This window comes from Thermochaetoides thermophila, assembly GCF_000221225.1.
Source record: "Thermochaetoides thermophila DSM 1495 unplaced genomic scaffold scf7180000011814, whole genome shotgun sequence".
Classification (NCBI taxonomy): domain Eukaryota; kingdom Fungi; phylum Ascomycota; class Sordariomycetes; order Sordariales; family Chaetomiaceae; genus Thermochaetoides; species Thermochaetoides thermophila.
The window spans coordinates 410,979-433,978 of NW_006383030.1; the positions used below are offsets into that span (position 1 = coordinate 410,979).

The following is a 23,000-nucleotide window of genomic DNA, read 5'->3' on the forward strand; positions in this document are numbered from 1 at the left end:
AGGACCGGTTTTTTCTCTTTACCAAGTCATAACCGCCGGAGAGCCCGCGTGAGAGTTGTCTACAGCGGCAGGAGGAACGGTGTGCCCCTGTTCACCAGAAGAACTATTGTTGGTGTCTTTAATCCCATCAGGCGCGCTACCTGTGATTCTTGATATCATCTCACAAGTCTTGAGCATAAATCTTGTGTGTTTTCAACGCAGTCAAAACTCTGTCATTACTATGGCTCCTCTAAGCTACGAGATCGGTTCCCAAGCTCGATCCAGCGGGAATTCGAATACTTCAAAGCATTGGCTAATGGGCCAGGAAGCATTCAAGGCCAGAATGCCACATCATGAGAGCATCAAAGCCCTCTGGGAGACGAAGTGGAAGTTTGCTGTATGCATCTTTCCTGGAATTTTTGAAAATTATCGTTTGCCTTTATCTTGTAGTCCGTCCATTAATCAGAATTTCCGAGCTAGTGCGAAAAGGCCGTCTATCCATTTCATGATGGCGCTTATGAAGACTTTGAGCCAGTTTTCAAAGAGCTTATCGAAGTACGGTCCCTAGAAACTTCTGAATCCTCCTTTCTCCCCATGATTGCAGTTACTCAACAACACTCATGACTGTCAGAAACAAAAGTTCGAAGCTAACAATCAGCTAGAATAATATCTCGGACCCTTATCATCCACAGTATGCGCTACCATTCTTCACTGCTGCCCAGAGATTGTGCCTGGAGGCAGAGACTGCCCTCCGGCAAAGGGGAGACAAGGACCTTGCCTCGTCTCTATACCTCCGCGCCTGTGCTCTTTATAGGATCTCTCGCTTTCCTTACCTTTCATCTTTACCTCGAGGAACGGATCTCACAAGCAAGGTAGTTGCTTTTGAGACACAGAAGAAGGTATACCGCTATGTGGGGAACCTATGGGAAAGTCCTCTCGAGGAGGTAGAAGTTGATTTCAAGCACCGGAAGCAGAGAGAAGGCCAGTTTATTCCCATCTATGTCCGCATTCCTGTCGACAAGAATGGGGACAAGAGACTATGGCCCGCGGTGATCCTGCTAACTGGATTGGATGGATACCGGCCTGATAACACACAAAGGTGCAATGAGTTCTTGAAGAGAGGCTGGTGAGTTTTAAACCTTTTGCGGTGCGCAAAAAAGGGGAGACGACAACTTAATTTACTCGGATTGACAGGGCTGCGATTGTTGTCGAAATCCCTGGTACAGCGGATTGTCCAGCCGACCGTGCGGACCCAGAGGCACCTGACAGACTGTGGACGAGTCTTCTTGATTGGATGGCCGAGGACGGGAGATTCAATATGAAGAAAGTCATGGTCTGGGGACTGAGCAGTGGCGGTTACTACGCTATTCGTATTGCCCACACGCATAAAGATCAGCTCATTGGGTGCGTTGCTCAGGGTGCTGGATGCCATTATTTCTTCGATCCTGAGTGGCTTGAAAAAATTGATGGACATGAGTATCCTTTCAAGTAAGTATGTCCAGATGCACGTTGAGCCTGTGCAGTCGATGCTGACTACCGGAAGGTTGTTACCATCCCTGGCTGTCAAGTATGGTTTTGACTCGGTGGAAGAGTTTAAAACCAAAGCTCAGAAGAAATTTTCGCTGCTTGAGACCGGAATTCTCGATAAGCCGAGCACTCGGCTGTTGTTGGTCAATGTGAGTCACTCCTAACTATTCCTAGGATGCTCTGGAACGTTCCTAACATTTGGTATCAGGGAATGCTTGACGGTCTCACACCCATCGAGGATAGTATGTTGCTCTTTGAGCATGGTTCTCCGAAAGAGGGCCGTTTCTTTCCAGGGGCGTTGCATATGGGGTATCCGAAGGCAAATGAATCGGTATATCCCTGGATGGAGTCTGTCATGAATTCAATCAAGGATTAAGTTTCAACATGTGTACAAGAGTTTGTATTAACCCGAATAAGCTCCAAGTTGTTAAACAGAAACAGAAAGTCATTCTTGTGTGGAGCTAAATCTGCGTTCTTCAACGCCCCATCCATCCACCATCGACCACTAGGATGTGACCGCTCATATACGAACTGGCTTTGCTTGCTAGATATACCGCCGTACCTTTGAAGTCATCAGGAGTCCCCCACTAAAAGCTGATATCAGTAAATGACCGCCTAACATTCATATCTCATGAATTAACTTACCCTGCCGGCAGGTATCCTGGCACTAATGCTTGCCAACCTTTCCGGGTTGTTCAACAATGCTGTATTCATATCTGTTTCGATATAGCCAGGAGCAATGGCATTGACGGTAATACCCCGCGCTGTCCACTCATTGGCAAAACTTTTTGTGAGCTGACCGACGGCACCCTTGGAGGCCGCGTAGGCTGGAACTGTCCAGCCACCTTGGAATGTTAAAAGAGAAGCAAAATTGATGATGGAGCCACGCCGGCCGGTCACAGGATGTGGTTCCAGCTGTAACATGTGTGCGCCAACATCACGGCAGAGCGTGAACACACTGTTGAGATTAACCTGGATAACCTGGCGGATGTTTCTGTCAGTACAATGCAGATATACAGATTAACGAGGCAGGCTTGATACCTCATTGAAGTCAGACTCAGGGAACTGTTCGCAAGGATGGCGTCTCTGAATCCCCGCGCAGTTTATCAGTATGCGGATCTCATGGCCATCTGCGAGGACACGAGGCACAATCTTGGAGACGTCTCTAGGATTGCTAAGATCTGCTGTGTAGATCTCGGCCTTCCGGCCCAACGCTCTGATTGCGTCACGGGTTTCCGTGGAGGATTCGTCTCGCTATGAGTGACATGGTCAGCGAGGGATCTTCGGAGAAATTGGAAGTGTGTGCAAGGGGGACACTCAGAAGCTGTATGAAGAGGGTTAGCTCTACCTGGACCAGCAGAACGTCGGCTCCGGCTTCGGCCAGAGCAATCGCGACAGCTTTACCAATTCCTCGAGTCCCTCCTGTGACGAGAGCTGTTTGGCCCTCAAGGGAGAACAAGGACATAATGCTGTTGTTGGTAGTCATTGTGATGTCCTGAAGGACCTGTATTATGGAGATTAGAACAGCAATTGAACCGAAGTGTCTGGGACTTCAATCAATAGAACAGGGCAGACGTTTAAGTAGGGAAGTCGGCGGGTGTATGTGGAAGTCTGTCAGCTTGACTACGCTGATGTTAGTGTTGTTACCATAACTATGTGTATTTTAGCGAGGGAGTTCGGCGAAACATTCCTGTTTTGGCGTATTGCAACGTCTTACAGGAACTCCCGCGTGTAATTTACACCTTCGGTCGCGGTGGATTGCCTTTCGGGGGCAGACCCGGATCCGATGACGGGGAACCTCCCGTGGAAGCTCCACCCAATGCATCCAATGCCCAAGCTCGACAGGTGTCACACCAACAGCTGGCTTTGCCGCGCTCTTCCCCACCGACTTTTTACGGCGCAAGTGACCATCTTCTCAATGACAGGCCGCAGTTAGTCTCGTCGGCTTCTTGGATTAAAGTGGTTGATTGCCTGCTGCCCCTGACCACTGGACATTGGTTGGTCACCAGACCTGAACTGGCTGCTCCGCCGGTTCGGTCCTCCTTAGCTAGATAGCATAATAAGATCTTTTGATGCAAGCTTCGGGCGTTGTTTCCTCTTTGTGTCCAAAGCAGGTAAGGTTTCAAAGAGTCAGAACGGAGACTTTGGTCTGGATCTGGCTTGTACATGTCTTCCATTTCCGCCGATGCCTCTCCGGTGACCATGCTGTGCTCCCTTGACAATTAATACTTCAGCCTTTACTTTTGTTGGCTCTTCTGATAACCTCACCTGCAGCATTTGCTTGTCCATACGATCGTGCATGCTTTCAGTTCTTCCGTAATTCTGCAATCCGTTGATCTTGAGGCTTGGATGATGGCAGCCACTAAAGTTAGGGCTTCCGTTCTTCATGGTGCCCGTGATCTTCGACTCGTGAGTTCATCCACTTTTGAGGCTTTATTATTGGAACCAATCTTACACCTTCACACAGGAAGAGAGGGAACTACCCCCCCTTGGCCCAAAAGACGTTCGAGTAGCGATCAAATCAACAGGCTTGTGTGGTTCTGACCTTCACTACTTCAACCACTTCCGGAATGGCGACATCATCGTGCGAGAGCCACTCACTCTTGGTCATGAGTCTGCCGGCATCATCACTGCAGTGGGTTCGGATGTTGCTGAATTGCAAGTTGGAGACCATGTGGCCCTCGAAGTCGGCCAGCCCTGTGAGAAGTGCGAGCTATGCGTTAGCGGCCGCTACAACATCTGCCGGGAAATGCGCTTCAAAAGTTCAGCCAAGGCCTATCCTCATGCTCAGGGCACACTGCAGGATGAAATCGTGCACCCCGCAAAATGGTGCCATAAGTACGGTTCAGCATATTGCTCGGAACTCCTAATGCTATACTAACAAAGATCATGTAGGCTCCCGCCTAATGTCTCTCTTGAACTTGGAGCACTAGTCGAGCCCCTGTCTGTGGCTCTTCATGCTTCAGAAAGGGCGGGCCTTTCACCTGGTTCAACAGTCCTTGTCTTTGGTGCTGGAACTGTGGGCCTACTTTGTGCAGCCATCACCAAGGTTTTGGTCCCCAGCTCTAGTGTAGTCATTGCCGACATACAAGAAGATCGGGTTAAATTCGCTGTTAAGAATGGTTTTGCGGATGCCTTCGTTGTCGTGCCCATGAAGCGGCCTACAACGGTCGAGGATAAGCTGGCTTTTGCCAAAGAGATGGCTGAATCGGTGAAGGCCATCATTCTCCCCGGAGAAGACAAGCCTCTTGGTGAAGTATCCGCAACCTACGAGTGCACTGGCGGTGAAATATGTTTGCAGGCCTCTATCTACGTAAGTTCACCCTTTAAAGAAGCAAGTCCCGATATTTGTTCTAATGCAGCATTAAGTCTACAGCTCCTGGCGGCCGGATCATGATTATCGGAATGGGCACTCCGATCCAGACGCTTCCCATCTCAGCAGCTGCTCTCCGTGAAGTTGACTTGATTGGTGTATTCAGGTATGCCGGCACCTATCCAAAGGTGATTGAATTACTGGCAAGTGGAAGACCTGGGCTGCCAGATTTCACCAAACTTATAACACAACGATTCTATGGGATGGAGAGTATCCCAAAGGCTTTTGATATGGCTGCCAGGGTTAAGGACGATCAAGGCAACCTAGTCCTCAAAGTGATGGTGAACATGTGAATCGGGTGTCAAGGACATGATGATCTTAGGGAAAGGGGGCATAGATGAACGCAGATCTGTCTATACAGCAACTATAAACTTTGATGCTCTGAAATTTATCCCGCACACACTCTAACCCATAGAAATTCCAAGAACTATTAAGACTTGTCTGGGAAGCCAAAGTCTACACCAAATGGCGGATACACAAACCTCTGCAGCTTGCCCTCCTTGGTTAACTTGTCCGAGTAGTCATTTAGCAGCTTCATATCGTCGTCATCCAGCTCAATGAGGTTCAGGTTCTCCCTGATTCTCTCAGGGGTGACTGACTTGGCCAGGACAGTGCTTCCTCGACGGACTACAACATCTTTGGTTAGCAACTGTCATAAGGAAACTTGGAAGCTTAAGTGACAACGTACGGTGATAACTCAGCAAAACGGTCGCAGGCTTAACACCATGCTTCTCTGAAATCTTAACAACCGGCTCGGCACGGAACAGAGGGCCGCCAGTGCTACCCAATGGGCTGTACGCCATGATGTGGATGCCCTTTTCTTTACAGAGATCAACAATTTCTTGCTGGGGCAACGCCGGGTGGTTCTCAATCTGATTGACTGCTGGGATAACAGTGGCGTGGGGGAGGAGCTGCTCGAGGTAGCGCTTGCTGTACTGTTTGCGTATTAGAAACGACCTTTGTGCACTTTGAAAAAGGGTTTGTCGTACGTTGCAGACGCCGATAGCCTTTGTTTTGCCAGTCTTGAGCACCTCTTCCATCTGCTTCCACGTATCGACGTGGTTGTGGCTGCGGATAATATCACGCTCTCCATTGGGAAGTTTGGGGAACCGATCGTCGTTGCCTTGACGACTGGCGTTAGTATCAGCAACCCTTGTTGGTTCTCTGGACAATGATCCCTTACCGTTCGGGTTCATCAACAATGGCCAATGCTACACACATCACGTCAGCCAAACGCATCAATCCCATGCCCTGTGGTTTGACTTACCACTAGGAACAAGTCCACGTAATCCAAGCCCAAAGACTTCAGACTCTTGTCCAATCCCAGCTCCACTCGCGTATTGTACGTTGTCCAGACTTTGCTCACAACAAAGATATCCTCTCGCTTAACAATACCGGCCTTGAATGCGTCCGCCAACCCTTGCCCGACCTCATCCTCGTTGGCATAGCAATAAGCACAATCGATCAGCCGATATCCAGCCTCAAGCGCAACGTAGACTGCTTTGCGGACCTCGCCAGGAGGGGATTGCCAAGTCCCTGTTCAGACGTTAGACGAGTCCAAGCGCCTGGGGCTTTTCACGGAAGGGGTAATATTGAAAAGCATACCAAGGCCGATAGCCGGGATTTCTTGGCCGGTGTTGAGCTTGTAAGTCTTGTTGGCCATGGTTCTAGAGCCTTGACAAGCGATAGAAGCTTGAGACACGAACTGGGAAACGAGGCGAAGGCGTAGACGGGGATGAAGCTGGCGAGGGAGAAGATCTCGGGGTGTAAGTGGTAGCAGGTGATGTGCTAGAGACAACTCTGGTGCTGCTCTCAAGTCAAGCTAGGCACCTAGAGGTAGCCTGTTGCCCACGACAGCTTAAAATCCCAGGTTAAGGGAAGGTTAGAGAGGAAAGAAAGAAAGATTAGCATGGAGAACTTGAGGGGAGGTTGTTGCCGTCATGTCGTCTACGGTTCATTGTGGGTATGTTGGTGACCGGCTAAATGGGATGTCGACTATTGAGACATTCGGCACGGGGCGTGCCAGTTTGAGCGAGGATGGAAAATATCGGCGGAAACTGCCCCTCCTCAGACACGCCGTCTCGTGGGGCGTGACGCGGGGTTCTTGGCTTGGCTAGGGGATGGCCATTACTGTTTTCATCGTATGCATCTAGACCAATGGCGAGGGACTCTGATAGGTGGAAAATTACGGTGATCAAGAAGAAGCTGGCTTTAGGTGCGGCAGCAGGCTCACCGCTGCCTCGTGCACGCAGCTCAAGGCTAGGATTTCACCGTTTGGGAAACCTAGGTGAGAGTTTGTCATTAAGGTAATCTGTCCGTATTGCAACAGCAAACCCTGCCCAGCTGCGTAGTTCGTGTAAATCGCACATACCATACCCACACCATTTGCTCTCGTTGAATGCCCATTGAACCATATTACCAAAGTCTACCATGCAATGGTCTATGATGACGCCAGAGCAAGTAGTACGTGGAAACAAGTGCTATACAAAGAAGAGAACAAGAAAAATGTCGAGACCAGTGCATGTTTACCCGGCGATCAATACCCAGAGCAGGAAAAAGATCATCTAGTTGATGGTTAGCATTGGTTTATCGGGTGAGAAGTGAACGGCACATACTAATACGCCAAACATCTTGGCGATTAACCACCGGTTGCTCGACACTCGAGACCAATATTTAAGCAATTCCTTTTGAGCTCCTTCGACATTGTCCACGATTTCCTCTCTGTCCACGAGTCAGCGTAACTCTCGAGTAGGGGAACATGATGGGTTTCATACGTATTGGCGTCAATTCTTTGGATCATTTCAGACTGTTCGCTGACCATGGCAGCCAGCTGCCCGAAACTGCAGCCTCAGTCAGCTTTCCGCGTGCTGTACACTTAGACGCTGCTGCTTGTTCTTACATCGATCCCAGCTCATTGATAGTGGCCTCGATGGCCTCGATGGCTTGCCCTCGTTGTTGGATATAAGTGTTTTGACCTTCTTCCAGTAACTGCAGCTGCAGCTGTTGGTCGCCCATGGGATTCAGGGAAATTAGGTCAGTGGACGGCATTGGTGTTCCTCTATTCGGGGTGCCATAAAGCGGGGATGTTGACGGTGGGAGGGCCGCATGGGCATGCTGTCCAACAGTGGACACAAATGCCTCAGTCCGCGATTTTGATGCCTGGATGTTCTTGGTTCTGATTTCGAGAACTTCCTGCGAGAGAAGTGAGCGTTGGATCGGCACCTTTAAGCGGCATCCCACGTACCTTGAAGTTTGCGCTGACGTCGCCCAGCTTTCCCTGAAGGAGCAGTAGGATATTCTTGTTGTTTTCTCCTTCTTGATCTGGCTTGGGGTGTAGACGCTTCGAAAGGGCCTGAAGGTTGCGGATCTCCTCATTGAGTCGAGATAGGTCTTGCTTGATAATAAATGTCAACTCATTGACCTCAACCGGATTATCATCAAAAAGCGATCTCTTCTTGGCCACTATTAGCTGGTTAGCGCTGCTCTCGAAGAAGCAGAAAGCTTGGGATTACCAACGTTGCGCCAGCTTTTCCAACTTCCCCATCGTAGCTGAGATGCCCCTTCCGATCTCCGCAGCCTGACGCGCGAACTCGGAGCGGCGCGGCGGCCCGGCTGCGCTTCGTTGAGCATCGCTGAGGAGTCTTTGAGAGCCTGGTTTCGCTGCTTGCTTTCGTTGTGCGGCGGAGACAATCTGACGGAACTCCGCAGTGCGGTCGTTGATTGCGACAGCCATGGCAGCAGCCTTTTGAAGATATCAACGAGAGAGTGGACGCTGTGGACTAAACAGTACTTGAGGATGTGTAGCCAGTCTGTATTCGGCTGCGATCGGGATCTATATTCAGGGGTTGTTGGAGCGCCGCGCGTCACCCAAGCGCAGGGCAACTAAGAGCGCCAGATGTCGCACACACACACACACACACACAAGATAATATGACTTCTAGTGAAGGGATAAATTTCTCTTTGGCTCGACACGAAACGATCAAGCGAAAATATGAGCGTGATGCTGCATGGCAAGAGGGCTGTGGTAGCTGGAATCTGGGGCTCAGCTGGGGAGGGAAACGTGGTTTCGCCTTCAAGGCTGTGGCGCTTGGGCCTCCACTGTGACAAAGCTGGGGCAGTGGTTACCGCGGTCCCTTGTCTGAGCACAGTAATATGGGTTGCGGAAACTGTGTTTTTACTGTGTATATGAAACGACCCCAAACTCTCAAGCTTCTAGTCCAACGGCGGATGCCCCGGTGCTACTGACAGGCTGTGCATCAAGATTGCAGCATCTTGAGCTGCTCGAGTTCAAATCGAGTATGCATGTAAAGTAGTATGTCAGTTGCTCTCTTCTGTCTATGCTGTATGTGATGAGTTTGGAGGCTTCCAGCTGCCCATTACATATCTAGTTTTAAGTGAGCTGCAATCCTCATTCATATTTGGACCTGGATCGCCTAGGATCGCCTAGAATGTCTGGCCAGCTTGTGTGTTGCCGGTTATGGAACCAGCCTTTCTTGGACTGTTTGCGTTTGCTGGTATAGCTTCATTGCAAACAAAGTCTGAATTAGGCAGTCATAAGTATTGATTTACAAGAGCAATTGAGCGGACTCTTTACTTTGCCCACATTAATAGGGAAAACAACTGGAGTTTATGGGAGACATCGGGCCTTTGGTCCTATGCATCAGTATCTTAACTTTGCGGCCGACATACAGAGGTACACTCGCCCTCGATGCTCCAGATAATTGGACGCCATAAGAATTTAGTGTACATGCTTGCGTGAAATGCTTGTACCTACACCTCGTGGGAGAGTTAATATTGCGTGGGATATGCTGGTTGTCTCCCCATAAGCTCAGCGGTGAGTCCCTCCACTGACAGGTCTAAATCGAGCCTCTCAAGTTGTTACTACCGATGCGTAGCTGCAGTCCTAAACGGCATGCTGCACAGATGACAAACAGAGCCGGTCCAGATCCGGTGTTCATTTCTACATACAAGTACCTTCATGACCTGTGATCTGTATGAAAGGGCCTGGGGATTCCAGACCTTTTCCATATGCATTTCTGCAAGCGCGGGAATGTCGACGGGTCCTCCCCACATCAAGTTCTCAAATCACGAATCAGACGTGCTGAAAGGGTGACGCGTAGGAGAACTCTTTTTTTGGCTGCAGATCCTCTTGGCAAGGAGTACCCTTGTGAAGCCACCATGACCCGGTTGTTCGTTTCCATCTCGAGTTTAATCGCGTGGATTTGTCCGTGGGGCGGCTCCTATGCCGAACCGACTGACGACACAGCAGTTTGTTCCTTTCTCCTTGATGATCGTTTGGGCTTCTCCTCTTCCTGTTAAAACAACAACCGGCCAACAACTCGAATGCCCGCTGTGTGGTCAACAATATTTGCGACTGCTAGCACGCTTGGAAGCAACTAGATACATAAATAGCAACTGCTGATAAGTCGGTCCACGGGTGTCTCTGCCGCTCTCGAGTCCCTGTACCGCTTGTCGACCCTCTCCTTGCACCCTGAACATCCATCGCGTTTTATCGCACACGGACTTGTCGTCGGCTTCAGTGTCGACTCAGCCGCTCTTCCTCTATACCAACATAACTGCATTATCTTAGCCAGCACTTTCATTACCGCCAGTGCGGATGCATCGGTAACGAAGTCTTTGGACAACACAAGGTGCAGCCAGTCGGTCAGTCACCATGGATGGCACATACGGAAATGTCCTCCCGACCAGCAGGACTATGTCAGTAATGCCCATGTCCACATGTTTCTCAATCAGTAGGAGATCTGCTTATCCTAATCGAGTAATCTGAGCAGTCCTCTGAGCATGTCGCCGCCGAAAAGTGATAGCAACAAGTTCAAAGTGAATGTGAATCGCCAGAAAACGAAGAAATGGGCAAACTTTAAACCCCAAAATTATGATGGCGACGACTGGGGAGGTGGCTATGATGACGCACCGCCCCACGAGCATGAACCTTCCCCGCCCGTGAGACCAATGGGCCCCCAACGCCCTCCGGCTACGCGACAACCTCAAGGCACAGGATCTTCCCTACCACCCGGAATGTCGACCACCCCATCGCAAAGTTGCCCATTCCCAGGGCCCAATCGAAGAACCACTGAGCCTGTCAATCCCTTCAAATCGACTCCCACCATAAGCACTCCGCCAGGCCCTGGTATAGAGAGGCCTTTTCAGGCTCGTCCGGTCCTGTCACCATTTCCAAGAACATTCCCATCGCCCGATTCGACAGTTGGCCCGCCACCCCTGGTGACAACGTCTGGAGAGAAAGGAATGGATACAACGACAACTCTGGTTAATCAGTCGCTTTCGAGCCCTCGAACTGTTGGCACAATGAAACCATGGGCGGAACAGCGGCCGGCGTCTCCCCAGAGAGCTGGATTAGCTACGTCGCCTAGCAAGTCACCGTTTGTTCGGCCAGCTGACATCTATCGACGCGTTGAGGAAGAAAAGGAACGACGAGGCCCGCAGGCTGGTACATTTCCTAGCAGTACAGCAGTGTCCGCTGGAACACGGGTTGACGAGACTGCTCACAAGCCATCTGTATCAGAAAATACTGGCTTGGGCCTGCAGTCAGTCCATGACGCAACTTTGAGTGCTGAAAGGAAGAGCGAGTATGGTCTCGAGGGCTTAATTGACAGCTATGGCCATAGAGAATCCACGGTTGCCCATCCAGCAGGAGGAGGGGACACAAAGCTGTCTCAGGAGCCAAACTCCGACTGTGCGGGCACAGTGAATTCGCGGCGTTTTTCAACAAGTCCGCAATTACCGGATTTAGCTCGCATGTCTGGGTTTGGAGAAGACTTCTTCTCCTCTGCGCTTTTTTCTGGTTCGAAAATTGACTCGCCCGCCCAGACCTCTATGCAGTCTTCTGTATCCGATTGTACGCCTGCTGCACCCAGCATCCAGCCGGCCTGTGCAGGGTTGACGTCAGGCCAATCATGCACTTTGCTTTCTGCACACCCTCCTCCGCACACGCCTGTGTCCTTTCCTTCAAAACCGGTCGTCGATTCGAACGCACCGCTGCATTCTTCCAGCGCTAGCGTGGCCAGCAACTCTACTACCTCCTCCTCACCCGCCGGGCCCGATCAGGCCGTTGGGCTGCCGTTTCGCGATAAACCTCGCGAACTATCCCCAGGTAGCGACGGTCCCACCGAGCAACGGCAACCCGCAGCGGAGCCTTCACGCGAGGCCGCATTACATGCAGGAAAGCACACTATCTCTTCCCCGACTGCCCCAGCGTTACCAGGTGGCTGGGTTTCTGAAAGCGCGACACCAGCTCTTGAGCCTTCTCACTCCCCTCAAAATCCAGCGCTCTCTTCTCATCAGCTGCCGGCTAAGGCAATACCATCCCCACGTTCTCCAGAGGCACCCGGGCTCCCTGCAGGGCAACCTCAGCAGGTCGCATTAACACCAAATAGCCAGGAGATGGTTATCCCAACATCTACCCCCGCGACAAAAGCAGCTACGGCAGTTTCAACCCTTCCTATTTCGCCGCGTGAACCGTCCCCTCTCCATATAGCTAGCCCGGTCTCATCTCAACACGCCACGTCTAATGTGGACCGTAATGTACACTCGCCTACAAACCAAGATCGCCTTTCTGGAAGCCAAATAACGACAAATGCAACCTCTTTCCATCTTGGGCTAACGACCACAGCACCGTTAAATCCTCGAAAGGGTTCGTCGGATGCTAACATTTCTCTTCTACCCCCCATCGTTTCCCTCCCTCCATTAGACGCAGACACGTCCTTTGGCTCGTCGAATAGCTCCCCGGTTAAAGACAGCGACATCTTGAGTGAGGAGATCATCAAGTCCCTGACTCCATCAGAGCCGCCTACTAGGTTAGGTGGAAAAGCCAGGGAGCTGACGACTGCATATCCTGCTGCAGCAGAACTCGAGCTTTCTCGCGAAAGCAGTTATCTTGGCGATGTCTATGGGGATTACTGGGCATCAGTTGGAGAGACGTTCTCCCAGGGCGATCGACCAAAAGAATCTCCACAGCCTTCACCGGTTTCGCTACGGCCTTTGGACACTCTTCAGAAACCACCTTCCGCCATACTAGCCAAAAACGTTGTCAATCAGACCAGCCCAGAAGACTCTACAACGATTAATCCAGCTGGTGCTCCTGATACAACAGCGAACGGGACTGGAACACCCCGCAATCGCTTCTCATGGGAGGAAGAAGACGTTGGCGAAAGCATCATCAACAGTTCGGGCCAGCGAGCACAAACACCTTCTGAGCCCAAAGCTTCTGTGTCCGATGTGGCACAGAGCTCCGTGCTTGCTACGGAACCAACTACTGCCACTACCGCGGTGACTAAGCCGTCACCCATATCTTCTAAAGTGGACATTCGACAGCCATCTCCAGATCCACAGTTTGTCTGTCCTCCTGAGCGAAGTCAAGCAGCAGCTGGAGGCGCTTCCGATAAAGCTCCCGGCTTCTCCGTGTCCGATTATAGCGTCAGTAGCCGTTCTCCGGTTTTGGAACGGCCTGATGTTCAAATAAGCACTCGGCCGCTGTCACCAAGTGAAAATGCTGTTTCACAAGACTCATCGACGGGCAAATCTCCGGAGGCCGAGCAGGCCAAGACCTCGAATGTTTCTTCGATCAAGAAAGACTCCCCTAATACTATGCCATTCCGCAAAATAATGGAACTAAGTTCACCAGCAGAGCGCATCAAACAGTACAACCATGCTCGATGGCAGGTCTCTACAGCGGATTCTGGGCTGACGGAGTGGGTATCGGTCATGCTGGCAAGACACCCTGAACATGTTGACTCCGGGTTTTCAACGACTCCGGCATTGCGTTCCCCTGGATTTCCGGGTCAGGGTCAAGGCCCGCTGAAGTCGCCGATCGTGTTGTCGGGAGCATCTCATCATTTACATCAGTTGGGACATTCAAGCAACCAGATGGGTTCAAAGGGCAAGGAGTTCTTGATGGCGGCAGGAAAGGCCGGTAAAGGGCTTTTGAATAAGGGCCGGAGCAAACTGAAGGCACTCGAGGACAAGCTGGAAGAGAGGAGGTAGCTCCGATTGTTTATTTTTTCGGTGTTGATCATTGTGGTTGCATTTACCCGTGTTTTAATCTACCTCAACCCAAACTATCAGAGGCACTTAACCAATGTTCACAGCGGCTATCCGATGGAGCTTGAAGAACCTCTCTGGCTTCAGCCTTGGATGTCTTGCTCTCTATAGATGAGGGAAACAAGGCTTTGTCACGATCTAATTTTGTCCTACAAAATCTTAGGTTCTCCCAAGCCCAACATACATGTACGACCTACCTTAGATATGGATATTTTCTAGGATAAGTGCGAGCGAATCTACATACATATCGATTACACAGTTTCTCGTTCTGAAGCCTCATCCACTACGGATTATGTATGTATGGCTCACATCTATCTGATCGGCCAGCCTTACGGCCCGGCCTGAACCCCGCTTGTTTCGAGCCGCGTTCCCCAAAAGGGGCAATTCCCTAGTCATCCTCCGCCCCCAGCGCCCCAACAAGGGTCCTATAGCCCTGCCGCCTGGGCTCCCAGTTCTCCGCTTTTCAACGGATGACTAAATCAGCAAGCAACAACCACCGAGAAGGATCACCAACAGCACAACTAAGGATGAAGGGTGCGACGACTTCACCCGCCGCTTTCTCTCAGCGCCACAAGGAATTGATCGGCCTTGATTGAAGTTTACATGCAGCCCGATCTGTCACAGCGCTCAGTGCCTTGTGCTCCGTGCAGCACAGCAGAGATGCCCATGGCCAGCGGGGATTTTAGCACCTCAGCCCTACGCATCGCAATTACTTAAGGCACTTTGTACTTGCCTGATTCATGCGCTGCGTTACGCCGCCCATGGGGGCAGGCCTTGAGAGCTTCAACGTTCGACCAGGCTGGTAACCAGATATTGAAACATACCGTCAGCGAACGGGGCTAACGAACGCGAGCTGCAGCTTACAGCCAGTGGCCCAGAGCTGCTAGCCAATCCGCAGTCTCACAGTTACGGCCCCCGGTCGACCTGCCATCCAGTCATTTTCAGGCACCTCGGGCCTTTGGGACCCTGCTCTGGCAACCATTCCATTCAATGAGAAGCATGTGCGAAGCTGCCGCGCCCCAAGAGCCCCAGAAGCTCCTACGTACCTGGCCTATTTTGCCTAGCCATCGCAAACTGAGCGAGCCGCGTTCGCAGTCGGCCCACACAGAGCAGTCTTGCATCAATCTTATAACCGATCTTGATCGTCACCTGCTGCCAGCGCGAGTCGCGTCTTGAACGTCCACTATCTTCGCTCGGAGGGGCGTTGAATGCCAGGCTCGACTGGACTGTTCGATATTTGGCTGCCTGCCTAGCTTGGCGCGGAGTACTTAGGTTAAAGGCTTGCCTGACCTGTCCGCCTGCCCAACCTCTCTTCCCGGCGCGCACCACACCGTAAGACGCACGCGAGCCGCTGAAGGACGAGCTGGGCAAGAGTCGAGCACATATTGCCGACGGATTACTCGGCGTCTAACCATCAATCAATCCATTCTAGTTCCCCCCTGTTCGTGTCACCAAATAGCGGTGCCGCCGACCGGCAGGCCGGGGAGACCTAGACCCGGACCCGAACTACCAGTTTGTGCGACGCGACCTTTGTGTGCTCCCACTGCGTTTCTGTGTTTCCCTTGCCCCCTCGAATCCTTTTTTTTGGCGACCACCTGTCTGTCCTCGCCATTTGCGGTTCTGAGTAGTTTGCCTTGTCCTCTTGGAACTGGTGGAAGACTGCCGAGCGCGAGCGTCTGACGCTTGGTCTTGATCTTGAATTCAAGATACTTAGCAAATTTCTATTTCTCGTGCATGGCCTGGCGTGCAGCGTGACTCTCCCGAGACATCGCCTTAGACGGCCAACACAATTGCGGCAGACAGTTGCAGTGCTGGCACACCTGCAGATCACCCACAACTTCCAGGTCGTACTAGGTACTTGGGTGAATTACAAGGCCACGGCGCGGGCACGCTGCCGACCACCTTGAACCCCACGTCTATCCGGCTGACGGGCAATCAAAAGCGAGTCCACGAACCAAAACACCTCAGTTCCATTGTCCCTGACGGGTCAGCCGCTAATTGACCGCGCGCAGCTTTGCCAACCATCGCTGGCGACGGCAGCTGCGACGGCTATTCCAAGAATCCAGGGCCTATCTCGTCCTCACTGTCATAGCGTCTCTTTTCGCAGATTCGAAGAACTCTTGTCAATCTTTCGCCCTTCACATCAACTACATATCCTGCACTCGCAACCCTTTCAATTGTGCGCTGCCTTCGCCTTCGTAACGCAAGCTGACGACACCCTCGCCAGTCGCGTACTATTCACAAACGAAACACAATGGCTTCATACGCGCAAAATCAGAGCTTCAGGCCCTTGCAGTCGCCTGGCGGTCACGCACAAGCATATCATATACAAGGTCATCAGCAGAGTCATCAGTATCCACAACAGCAACAGCAACAGCAGCAGCATCAGTATCAGTATCAGCAACCGCCGCCGCCACCGCCATCGCAGCAGCAGCGGCAGCAACAGGAAGAGTCGGGTGGTGGTGGTGAGGGCTTGCGCCGTCTCTCTTCTTTTGTAGGCCTGCCCCCCATCCGCCGGAATTCTACTTTTAGCGCTTCTCTTGGCCTGACCGCAGATGATTTCTCTCTCGATGACCAGAATGAACCGAATCAGCGCCAGCAGCAGTCCAAGTTATCATCATCATCATCATCATCATCCCAGCAGCTGCAAGCCCATCAACAGACGCAGCAGCCGCACCAATTGCAGCAGTCGCAGCAATCTCAGCAACCTCAACAGTCGTCTCAGCAAGGGTTTCAGGGCAATACAAAACCCCAGATGCTCCCGTCACAGCAAGTCAGCATGCCGGCTGCACATCCCGCGATGGGCCATTTTATGGCTGCTTCGCAACCCACCGGGCAGTACATCCAGAACGTGTATCGGCCGAGCCCGGGCTCACAAGGTTCTCAGGTCTCTCAGGTCTCTCAGATCTCTCAGGGGTCAACCCAGGGCCAGTCGTGGCAGCTGCAAGGCCAACAGCCCGCCCAAGGTTTTCCGGGTGCTGTCCCAGGCTTAGCACAAGGTCCAGCAGCCCATATCCCTCGGGTAATTGCCGCTCAGCCTGGCAACCTCCCTCCCGGAATGACTGGCCCGATGCTTCCCATGGGACAGCACCCGTATGCTGTTCCCATTGGTCCCAATGGGCGGCCATTGCCGCCCCATCTGTGGCCTAATAACCTTATGCAGCGCTTCCAGCCTTATGGATGGAAATTGGAAGAGTCGCATCTCCAGGAGCCTCTTCAGACGCCCAATCGGCACCGTCGATCCCCAAGTTCAACCCAGCAACAGTCATATGCTCTTGACAAGGAGATGGGACTTTCGGAGTCATCCTCCTCAAAGCAGCGTCAGAAACAAGAACCGAACCAGACAACCCAGCAGTCCCAGCAGACTCTACAAGATAGGGCTCAGCAGCAGAATCCAGTTGGACCGAATGCTTCTTCGGAAGCTTTCCAAAAGGAAACACAAGCGCCCAGTCATCATGACAATAAATTATCTCGTGTTGAGACCCACGGAAGTGATGTGACGGGAGCCGGTTCCACCTCTGCTGAAGGGAAGCAAAAACGGAACTCTGGTTTCTTTTCCAGTCTGCGAAGTCGCTTTGGTCATCACACCACGGAACACCATCGCAGTCCAAGTACAGCCCTTAGCAATCAAGGTGCTAATGACGATGCCGACTCCGAAGCGAGCATCATGGAGGAAGCCTCTCAGCAAAAGCAGCCAGGTGCCGGACCAGGCCAAAAGGGCGCCCAAGCTCCTGCAGACAACATCTCTTACAGCCAGAGCAAAGACAGCCTTGTTGCCCAAGCCCCAAGCACTCCTGTCAATGAGCGCCTAACACCAGCTCCCACACCCCAGCCGGGGCCATTGGAGAAGAAGCGGACTAATTTGTTTGGAATTGGTGTTCATCTCAAGCCCGGACCATCCGAACTTCCACCTCAACCCGGCATGCCTCGGACGTCAACATCGACGACGGTTATGTCTGGCCCACCGCCTGCTGGAAGCAACCAAAATCCTCCCAAAAAACGGTTCGCAGCCCTGAAGAATGTCAAGGGCGTCTTTCATCGTTCATCACCTTCCGATGCCCCCAAGACTGCACCATCACCATCTTTTGCTGTCAAACTTCCTGGGCAAGCTCAGCAGCCCCAACAGCCTTATCCTCATGACCAATTACCCGGTCAGCCACTGTTCCAGACTCAGGGCCATGGGTCCCCCTCGAACCAGGCCCCAGGACAACCACAAGTTCAATTACAGGGACAATCACAACCACAACTTCCTCCGCCGAGTGAACCTCAGATCCAGCCCGCTCAAACTTCAGCCCAGAGACAACCCCAGCAGCCACAAGCTCCGGAGCAACCAGACTCCCACCCACAGCCAAAGACCATTTCGCAGACCCTCCCTCCTCAGAATGACACAGGCCCGCGATTAAGCCATGCTAGCACTGTACAGACGGCCCATGACTCACAGCCAGCTCCACCCGCTTCTGACATCGGTTTGCGACAGAGCCAGACCAGCACTTTTCTGCCAGGAACCGGACCACAAGTTGATTCTGCCCCACAGTCCAAGATGCCCAACACTCAAACTATTCCACCCAGTCTTCGCCCGGGCGGTCCGAATGCACAGTTTGCTCCTGGCTTACGACAGCCTAGCTACGGCTTACCCCCTTCCCAGCCTCAACCACAGTTGCCAGCTCAGAGAACCTCCAATGCTGACCAGGAAAAGGCTCAGAAGTCAACAAGTGGATTTTTCGGCTTTCTGAAGGCCAAGCCCGACTCGAAGCCTCCTGTCCAGCCTCAACAGCAGGCTCAACCAGGAGCTAAAGTCCAATTTATACCATATAATCCGGCACATGCTCAGTTCCTGCAGGGCCCATACTTGTCTTATGGCATACGGATGGCCGTTGGCCCAGATGGGCGTCCTGTTGTCGGTCCTGATGGTCGCCCATTGTTTATTGGTCCCGACGGGCGTCCTGTCATACTGCAAAGCCAACCGGTCTTCCCGGGGCAGGGGCCGTTCCCTCCTCAAACACGGCTCGGCCCTCCTGGAATTGCCGGAAATCCTGGTGCACCTGGTTCGGCTCCATCACCAGGTCCTGCGGCTCTGATGTCTGGTGCTGGTGAGAGCCACCAGCAGTCTGGTCCTCAAAGCCAACAACAGCCCACTCTCCCTGAGGCTCAACAAATAACTGTCCAACCTGTACAACAATCTCCGGCACCAACGCAGCGATCCCAGTTTACAAGCCAACCTCAAACTGTGAACAAACCTGCTTTGGCCCAGGAGCAGGATAGCGCGGCCGCAGCTGAGCCAGCACAGCTTCAGCAATCATCGAAACAGGACGGTTCGAAAGTGCCTAATCCAAGTCCATCTATCAGCAGTTCTGCAGTTGATTCGCCCGTCTCACAGCTTTCGCAGCCCGCAGTCCAGCTTATCATGGATCAATCTCGTCTTCTAAATGAGGGGCCGGAAAGCGTCAGGCAACCATTCAACCTCCCGCCGCCTGAAAATGCTCAGGGCCAGCCGCAGACCTCGAGTGCCCCAACTGCTTCAAGTGCCCCAAGTGCCCCGAGCGGCACTACGACGACGGACGCTGGCCAGAAGCCAACCCGCTCGCCTTCAATATCTGTTGATGAGCCGGTGGCCTCTTTTGTTTCGCAGTTTGCCACTGAAAACCGTTCTACCCCAGTTGGCATTCCCGGCGAACTGATCGAGCAGGGTCGAAGTGCGCTGGCGAGTCTTCGCCCAAGGAACACGGTGCCAGGGCAATCTTCAATGCCACCATCCAATGCAGCTTCTACACCGGGAGCACAGGCTGGCGAGCCAGCTCTAGGGACACAACCAGTTCCTCCCGCTCAACACTCTACTCAGCCCGGTTCACAACATCCTGTTGGTCCGCAGGGTCCTCAGTTGGCTACCAGCCAGTCATACTTCGACGGTCAAGGACGACAATGGACGACCAGGCCTGGCCAACTCCCTCCCCCTCAGCCCCCGCAACAGCAATCTGGTCCTGGCGGGATACACTCCAATAGCTTTCCTACCAATGCACAACAGTCGAAGGAGAAGGAACAAAGTACGCTTTCAAAGTTGTTCAAGGGCACAAAGGTTTCGAACTTGGTAACATCGTCACCACTCAAAATGGAGAAGGACAAGAGCTCTATGCCATCGTTGTTAGCAGCCTTCAAGCGCGGCCACAGAGAAGAGAAGTACCAAACAGCAACAGTCCCAGCCCAACCAACTCCAGGCCAACAACCAACGATGCAGAATATCTCCTCTGCCACCCAAAGCGCCCAAGCTGCCCAGCGACAGCCGACACAGCAACAACCACAACAATCGGCAACGGCTTCGTTCCCTCAACATGATCGTGCAGTTGCAGTTCAGTTTGCTCCTTCGGTACAAGGATCAGGCCCGTCACAACCCGCTCGACCCCAGCAACAATCCCAAAAGCAGCCGCCCAAGGGTGCCCCGATTCAGGAACCTCAATACGCCCCCGTCCCAATCCCAGCTGGTTACGGGTTTGTGCATGGGGAAGGTCGTGTTGCTCCGGCCCCGGCTCCTCTTTGGGTTGGACCACCTCATGGCCCGATGTACGGCCAGGTTCAAGTTCCCGGACAAGTCCCAATTGTCCCCGGACAAGTTCCCGTGCCTGTCGCTATCCCACGTATTCTCCCACAGCAGCCGATTCCGGCCAGTGTGGCTACTGCCCAGCCCGCTGTTTCCAATCCTGCATATGTTCAGCCAACAATCGCTCAGCCAACTCCTGGATCGCAAGCCCCGTCAATTGCCCCATCGCATACACCATCTCAAGCAAGCGGCCAAGTACCACTCACCGCGACACCAGGTCCCCAGTCCGTTCCTGTCCAACAGCCGACTTCCGAGCCGGCGACAGCTCAAGTGTCGATGCCGCCAGCCCAGCCGTTCGTATCCACGGCCACCGTACCCACAACAGCGGTCTCTTCAGTTTCGGTCGTACCTGTTCCGGTTACGTCAGCTGCTCTTGTATCAGCCTCTCAAATCTCTCCTCCAGGTTCGCTTGCTCCCACTCCGCAGCCACCAGCGGCTAGCATTTCTCCTCCTCCGCCAGAAGAAACGCTGTCGCAACCCGAGACTGCGCAGTCAAGCACGCTCCCTAAAGATACTTCCTTCAAGCAGGAGACAGACCTGCCGCCACAGCAACCTCCTGCCCGACAGGCCCTGTCATCTAATAGTCTACCAAATCCTAACACTGATGCCCAATCTGCAAGCCGAAGTCAACCTGTACGGAAGGTTAGTGGGGATGACATCTCGTCGCTGCCTTCGCAGCATGCAGCACGGACGAAAGAGCAGGAGACATTTCCTAGTTCATATATTACCAACTATTATGCTACCCGTCACCATACGGCATCTCCCACTTCTCCTCACGAACGAACCGTCAGCCCTCCTCCTGCCGAGCCAAAGTCTCCTCACTCTCCGACGAACCAGGATCAGTTGACGACTTCAACCCAACGTGTGGCCGCTGACAACATCTATGATGCTACCCCACGCCAGTCGCGTCCTCCTCCTACCCAGCTGCAGCAACCATCACAGCGACAGCAGCCCCAGACAGATACTCCGAGTTTCATCATTGTGAATGACCCTGAAGCGCCTGCTCAGCCAAGCGTTCGTGCATTTCAGCAAGAACTGCAACCGGCTCCTCCTGCGAATTACTTCGTTATCTCAGGAGAAACCATTGTCAATGCGCCGCCTGTGACTGCTCCAAGTAGCACCACGACCTCTCAGTCTACCCCTGCTTCTGCCCCGGCTCCGGCTATGGTTCCCCCTCAATCAGGCCTTCTTAATAGCCACGCCGCCACGACCGCGAATAACCATACTTCTTCCTCTGAGAATGAACGATCCTTCGATTCCGACATGTCCGACGAGTCCCCCGTCATCCAATCGGCCACCATCGCCACAGTGCAACAAGCCAGCCCAACCGAAGCCGGCACAACCAGCAGCAACAACCCGCAGTCGCCGCCGCCCATCACGATTCAGCCGGCGGCCGTGTTGGCCAAGAACGACGTGGCGATATTCGAGAGAGCCAAGAAGAAGGCGGAGGAGCAGCGCGAGATGGAAATGCGCATGGTGTTGGAGGAGAAGATCCCCGTACTGGCGGAAATCGAGGACGAGCAGAGCAAGAACAAGAAGGATCTGGACGATATTCCCGTCATGAGCGCGACGAGTTATCCAGGACAGGAGTGGAACCCTTACGGAGAGGGTGGCTTTGAGGATTGGAATGATTAATCGGATCCGGTGTTTTGGATATTCACAGTTGGTATTCCACTGGTCTGTTTGAGCCGGACGATTCGTATGTTGATCTTTAATCTCGTTCAATTCGGCGCTTTCAATGCAAGCTCGCAGGTTTATTTTTTTGTTTCCACCATTATTGGAGACATTTACGTTTTCATCAATGTAAATCATTTTTGCCTTCTCTTTGTGGTCAAAGTTAACTTTCTCAGAATTGTTGGAAGTTTAGAGTACCCAGTAGTTTCCATTAAGTTCTATATCGGAAAAGTATCATTATTATATCCGTTGGTTGCGTAACATCTACTGGAATTATCTGTAGAATCATCACTTCTAGGTGTTCAAACCTAAAAGTCTGGTAATAATATACTTATGTGACATTGTTAGTCGCAAAGGCGATTTTGGCGCTTAAAACTAGATGACAAAGCATGGAAAAGCTCTTTCGAAATAGCAATGGATGCACTCGGCTATCATATAGTATGACTCTAAACATATTTGGGACGACTTAAATATCTATTGCACCACGTCATCAATTAATACTGCCTAAGTCTCTAAGTATGCTTGCATGCCACACAGCCCAATCCATTCATGGCATCACCGACCTAGACCTGGTCCTCAAAGCCAGCCCATATCCCCATTCGAGTCGTCGTCATTAATTACTAGGTATGTATCGTATCGTGTCAAGCATTTCCATCCATCCGTACAGACTATCCGTTCATCGTCAACGTTTCCAAAAAAAAAGACAAACAAGAGGAAAATATAAACATCCCGACTGCTAAAGCTAGCACCGAGTAATACGCCAGACTCAATGCCTTTTTG

At 52.3% G+C, this 23,000-nt stretch overlaps 6 protein-coding genes across 6 annotated transcripts; 3 read left to right on the top strand and 3 right to left on the bottom strand.

Annotated features, from left to right (window-relative positions):
* Window positions 1-1,572: 1,572 nt before the first annotated feature.
* CTHT_0011470 (2-deoxy-D-gluconate 3-dehydrogenase-like protein) lies at window positions 1,573-2,992 on the bottom strand (the record flags this gene model as incomplete). Its single annotated transcript, XM_006691603.1, has 5 exons — window positions 1,573-1,640; window positions 2,069-2,093; window positions 2,152-2,487; window positions 2,548-2,760; window positions 2,855-2,992. 5 exons carry the CDS (start codon window positions 2,990-2,992, stop codon window positions 1,573-1,575), a joined length of 780 nt encoding a protein of 259 aa, XP_006691666.1.
* A 1,263-nt stretch (window positions 2,993-4,255) lies between these two features.
* Window positions 4,256-5,172, top strand: CTHT_0011480 (dehydrogenase-like protein; the record flags this gene model as incomplete). Its single annotated transcript, XM_006691604.1, has 4 exons — window positions 4,256-4,344; window positions 4,402-4,819; window positions 4,876-4,985; window positions 5,121-5,172. The coding sequence occupies 4 exons, from the start codon at window positions 4,256-4,258 to the stop codon at window positions 5,170-5,172; spliced, it is 669 nt and encodes a 222-aa protein (XP_006691667.1).
* Window positions 5,173-5,309: 137 nt separating this feature from the next.
* Window positions 5,310-6,542, bottom strand: CTHT_0011490 (reductase-like protein; the record flags this gene model as incomplete). The annotated part of the gene is made up of 6 exons (XM_006691605.1): window positions 5,310-5,506; window positions 5,568-5,814; window positions 5,869-6,002; window positions 6,063-6,090; window positions 6,147-6,415; window positions 6,485-6,542. The coding sequence occupies 6 exons, from the start codon at window positions 6,540-6,542 to the stop codon at window positions 5,310-5,312; spliced, it is 933 nt and encodes a 310-aa protein (XP_006691668.1).
* Window positions 6,543-7,404: 862 nt separating this feature from the next.
* Window positions 7,405-8,612, bottom strand: CTHT_0011500 (uncharacterized protein; the record flags this gene model as incomplete). Its single annotated transcript, XM_006691606.1, has 6 exons — window positions 7,405-7,443; window positions 7,495-7,600; window positions 7,654-7,719; window positions 7,779-8,071; window positions 8,124-8,341; window positions 8,396-8,612. 6 exons carry the CDS (start codon window positions 8,610-8,612, stop codon window positions 7,405-7,407), a joined length of 939 nt encoding a protein of 312 aa, XP_006691669.1.
* A 2,591-nt stretch (window positions 8,613-11,203) lies between these two features.
* Window positions 11,204-13,897, top strand: CTHT_0011510 (uncharacterized protein; the record flags this gene model as incomplete). The annotated part of the gene is made up of 1 exon (XM_006691607.1): window positions 11,204-13,897. The coding sequence occupies one exon, from the start codon at window positions 11,204-11,206 to the stop codon at window positions 13,895-13,897; it is 2,694 nt and encodes an 897-aa protein (XP_006691670.1).
* Window positions 13,898-16,208: 2,311 nt separating this feature from the next.
* CTHT_0011520 (uncharacterized protein) lies at window positions 16,209-22,181 on the top strand (the record flags this gene model as incomplete). Its single annotated transcript, XM_006691608.1, has 1 exon — window positions 16,209-22,181. The coding sequence occupies one exon, from the start codon at window positions 16,209-16,211 to the stop codon at window positions 22,179-22,181; it is 5,973 nt and encodes a 1,990-aa protein (XP_006691671.1).
* Window positions 22,182-23,000: the final 819 nt, after the last annotated feature.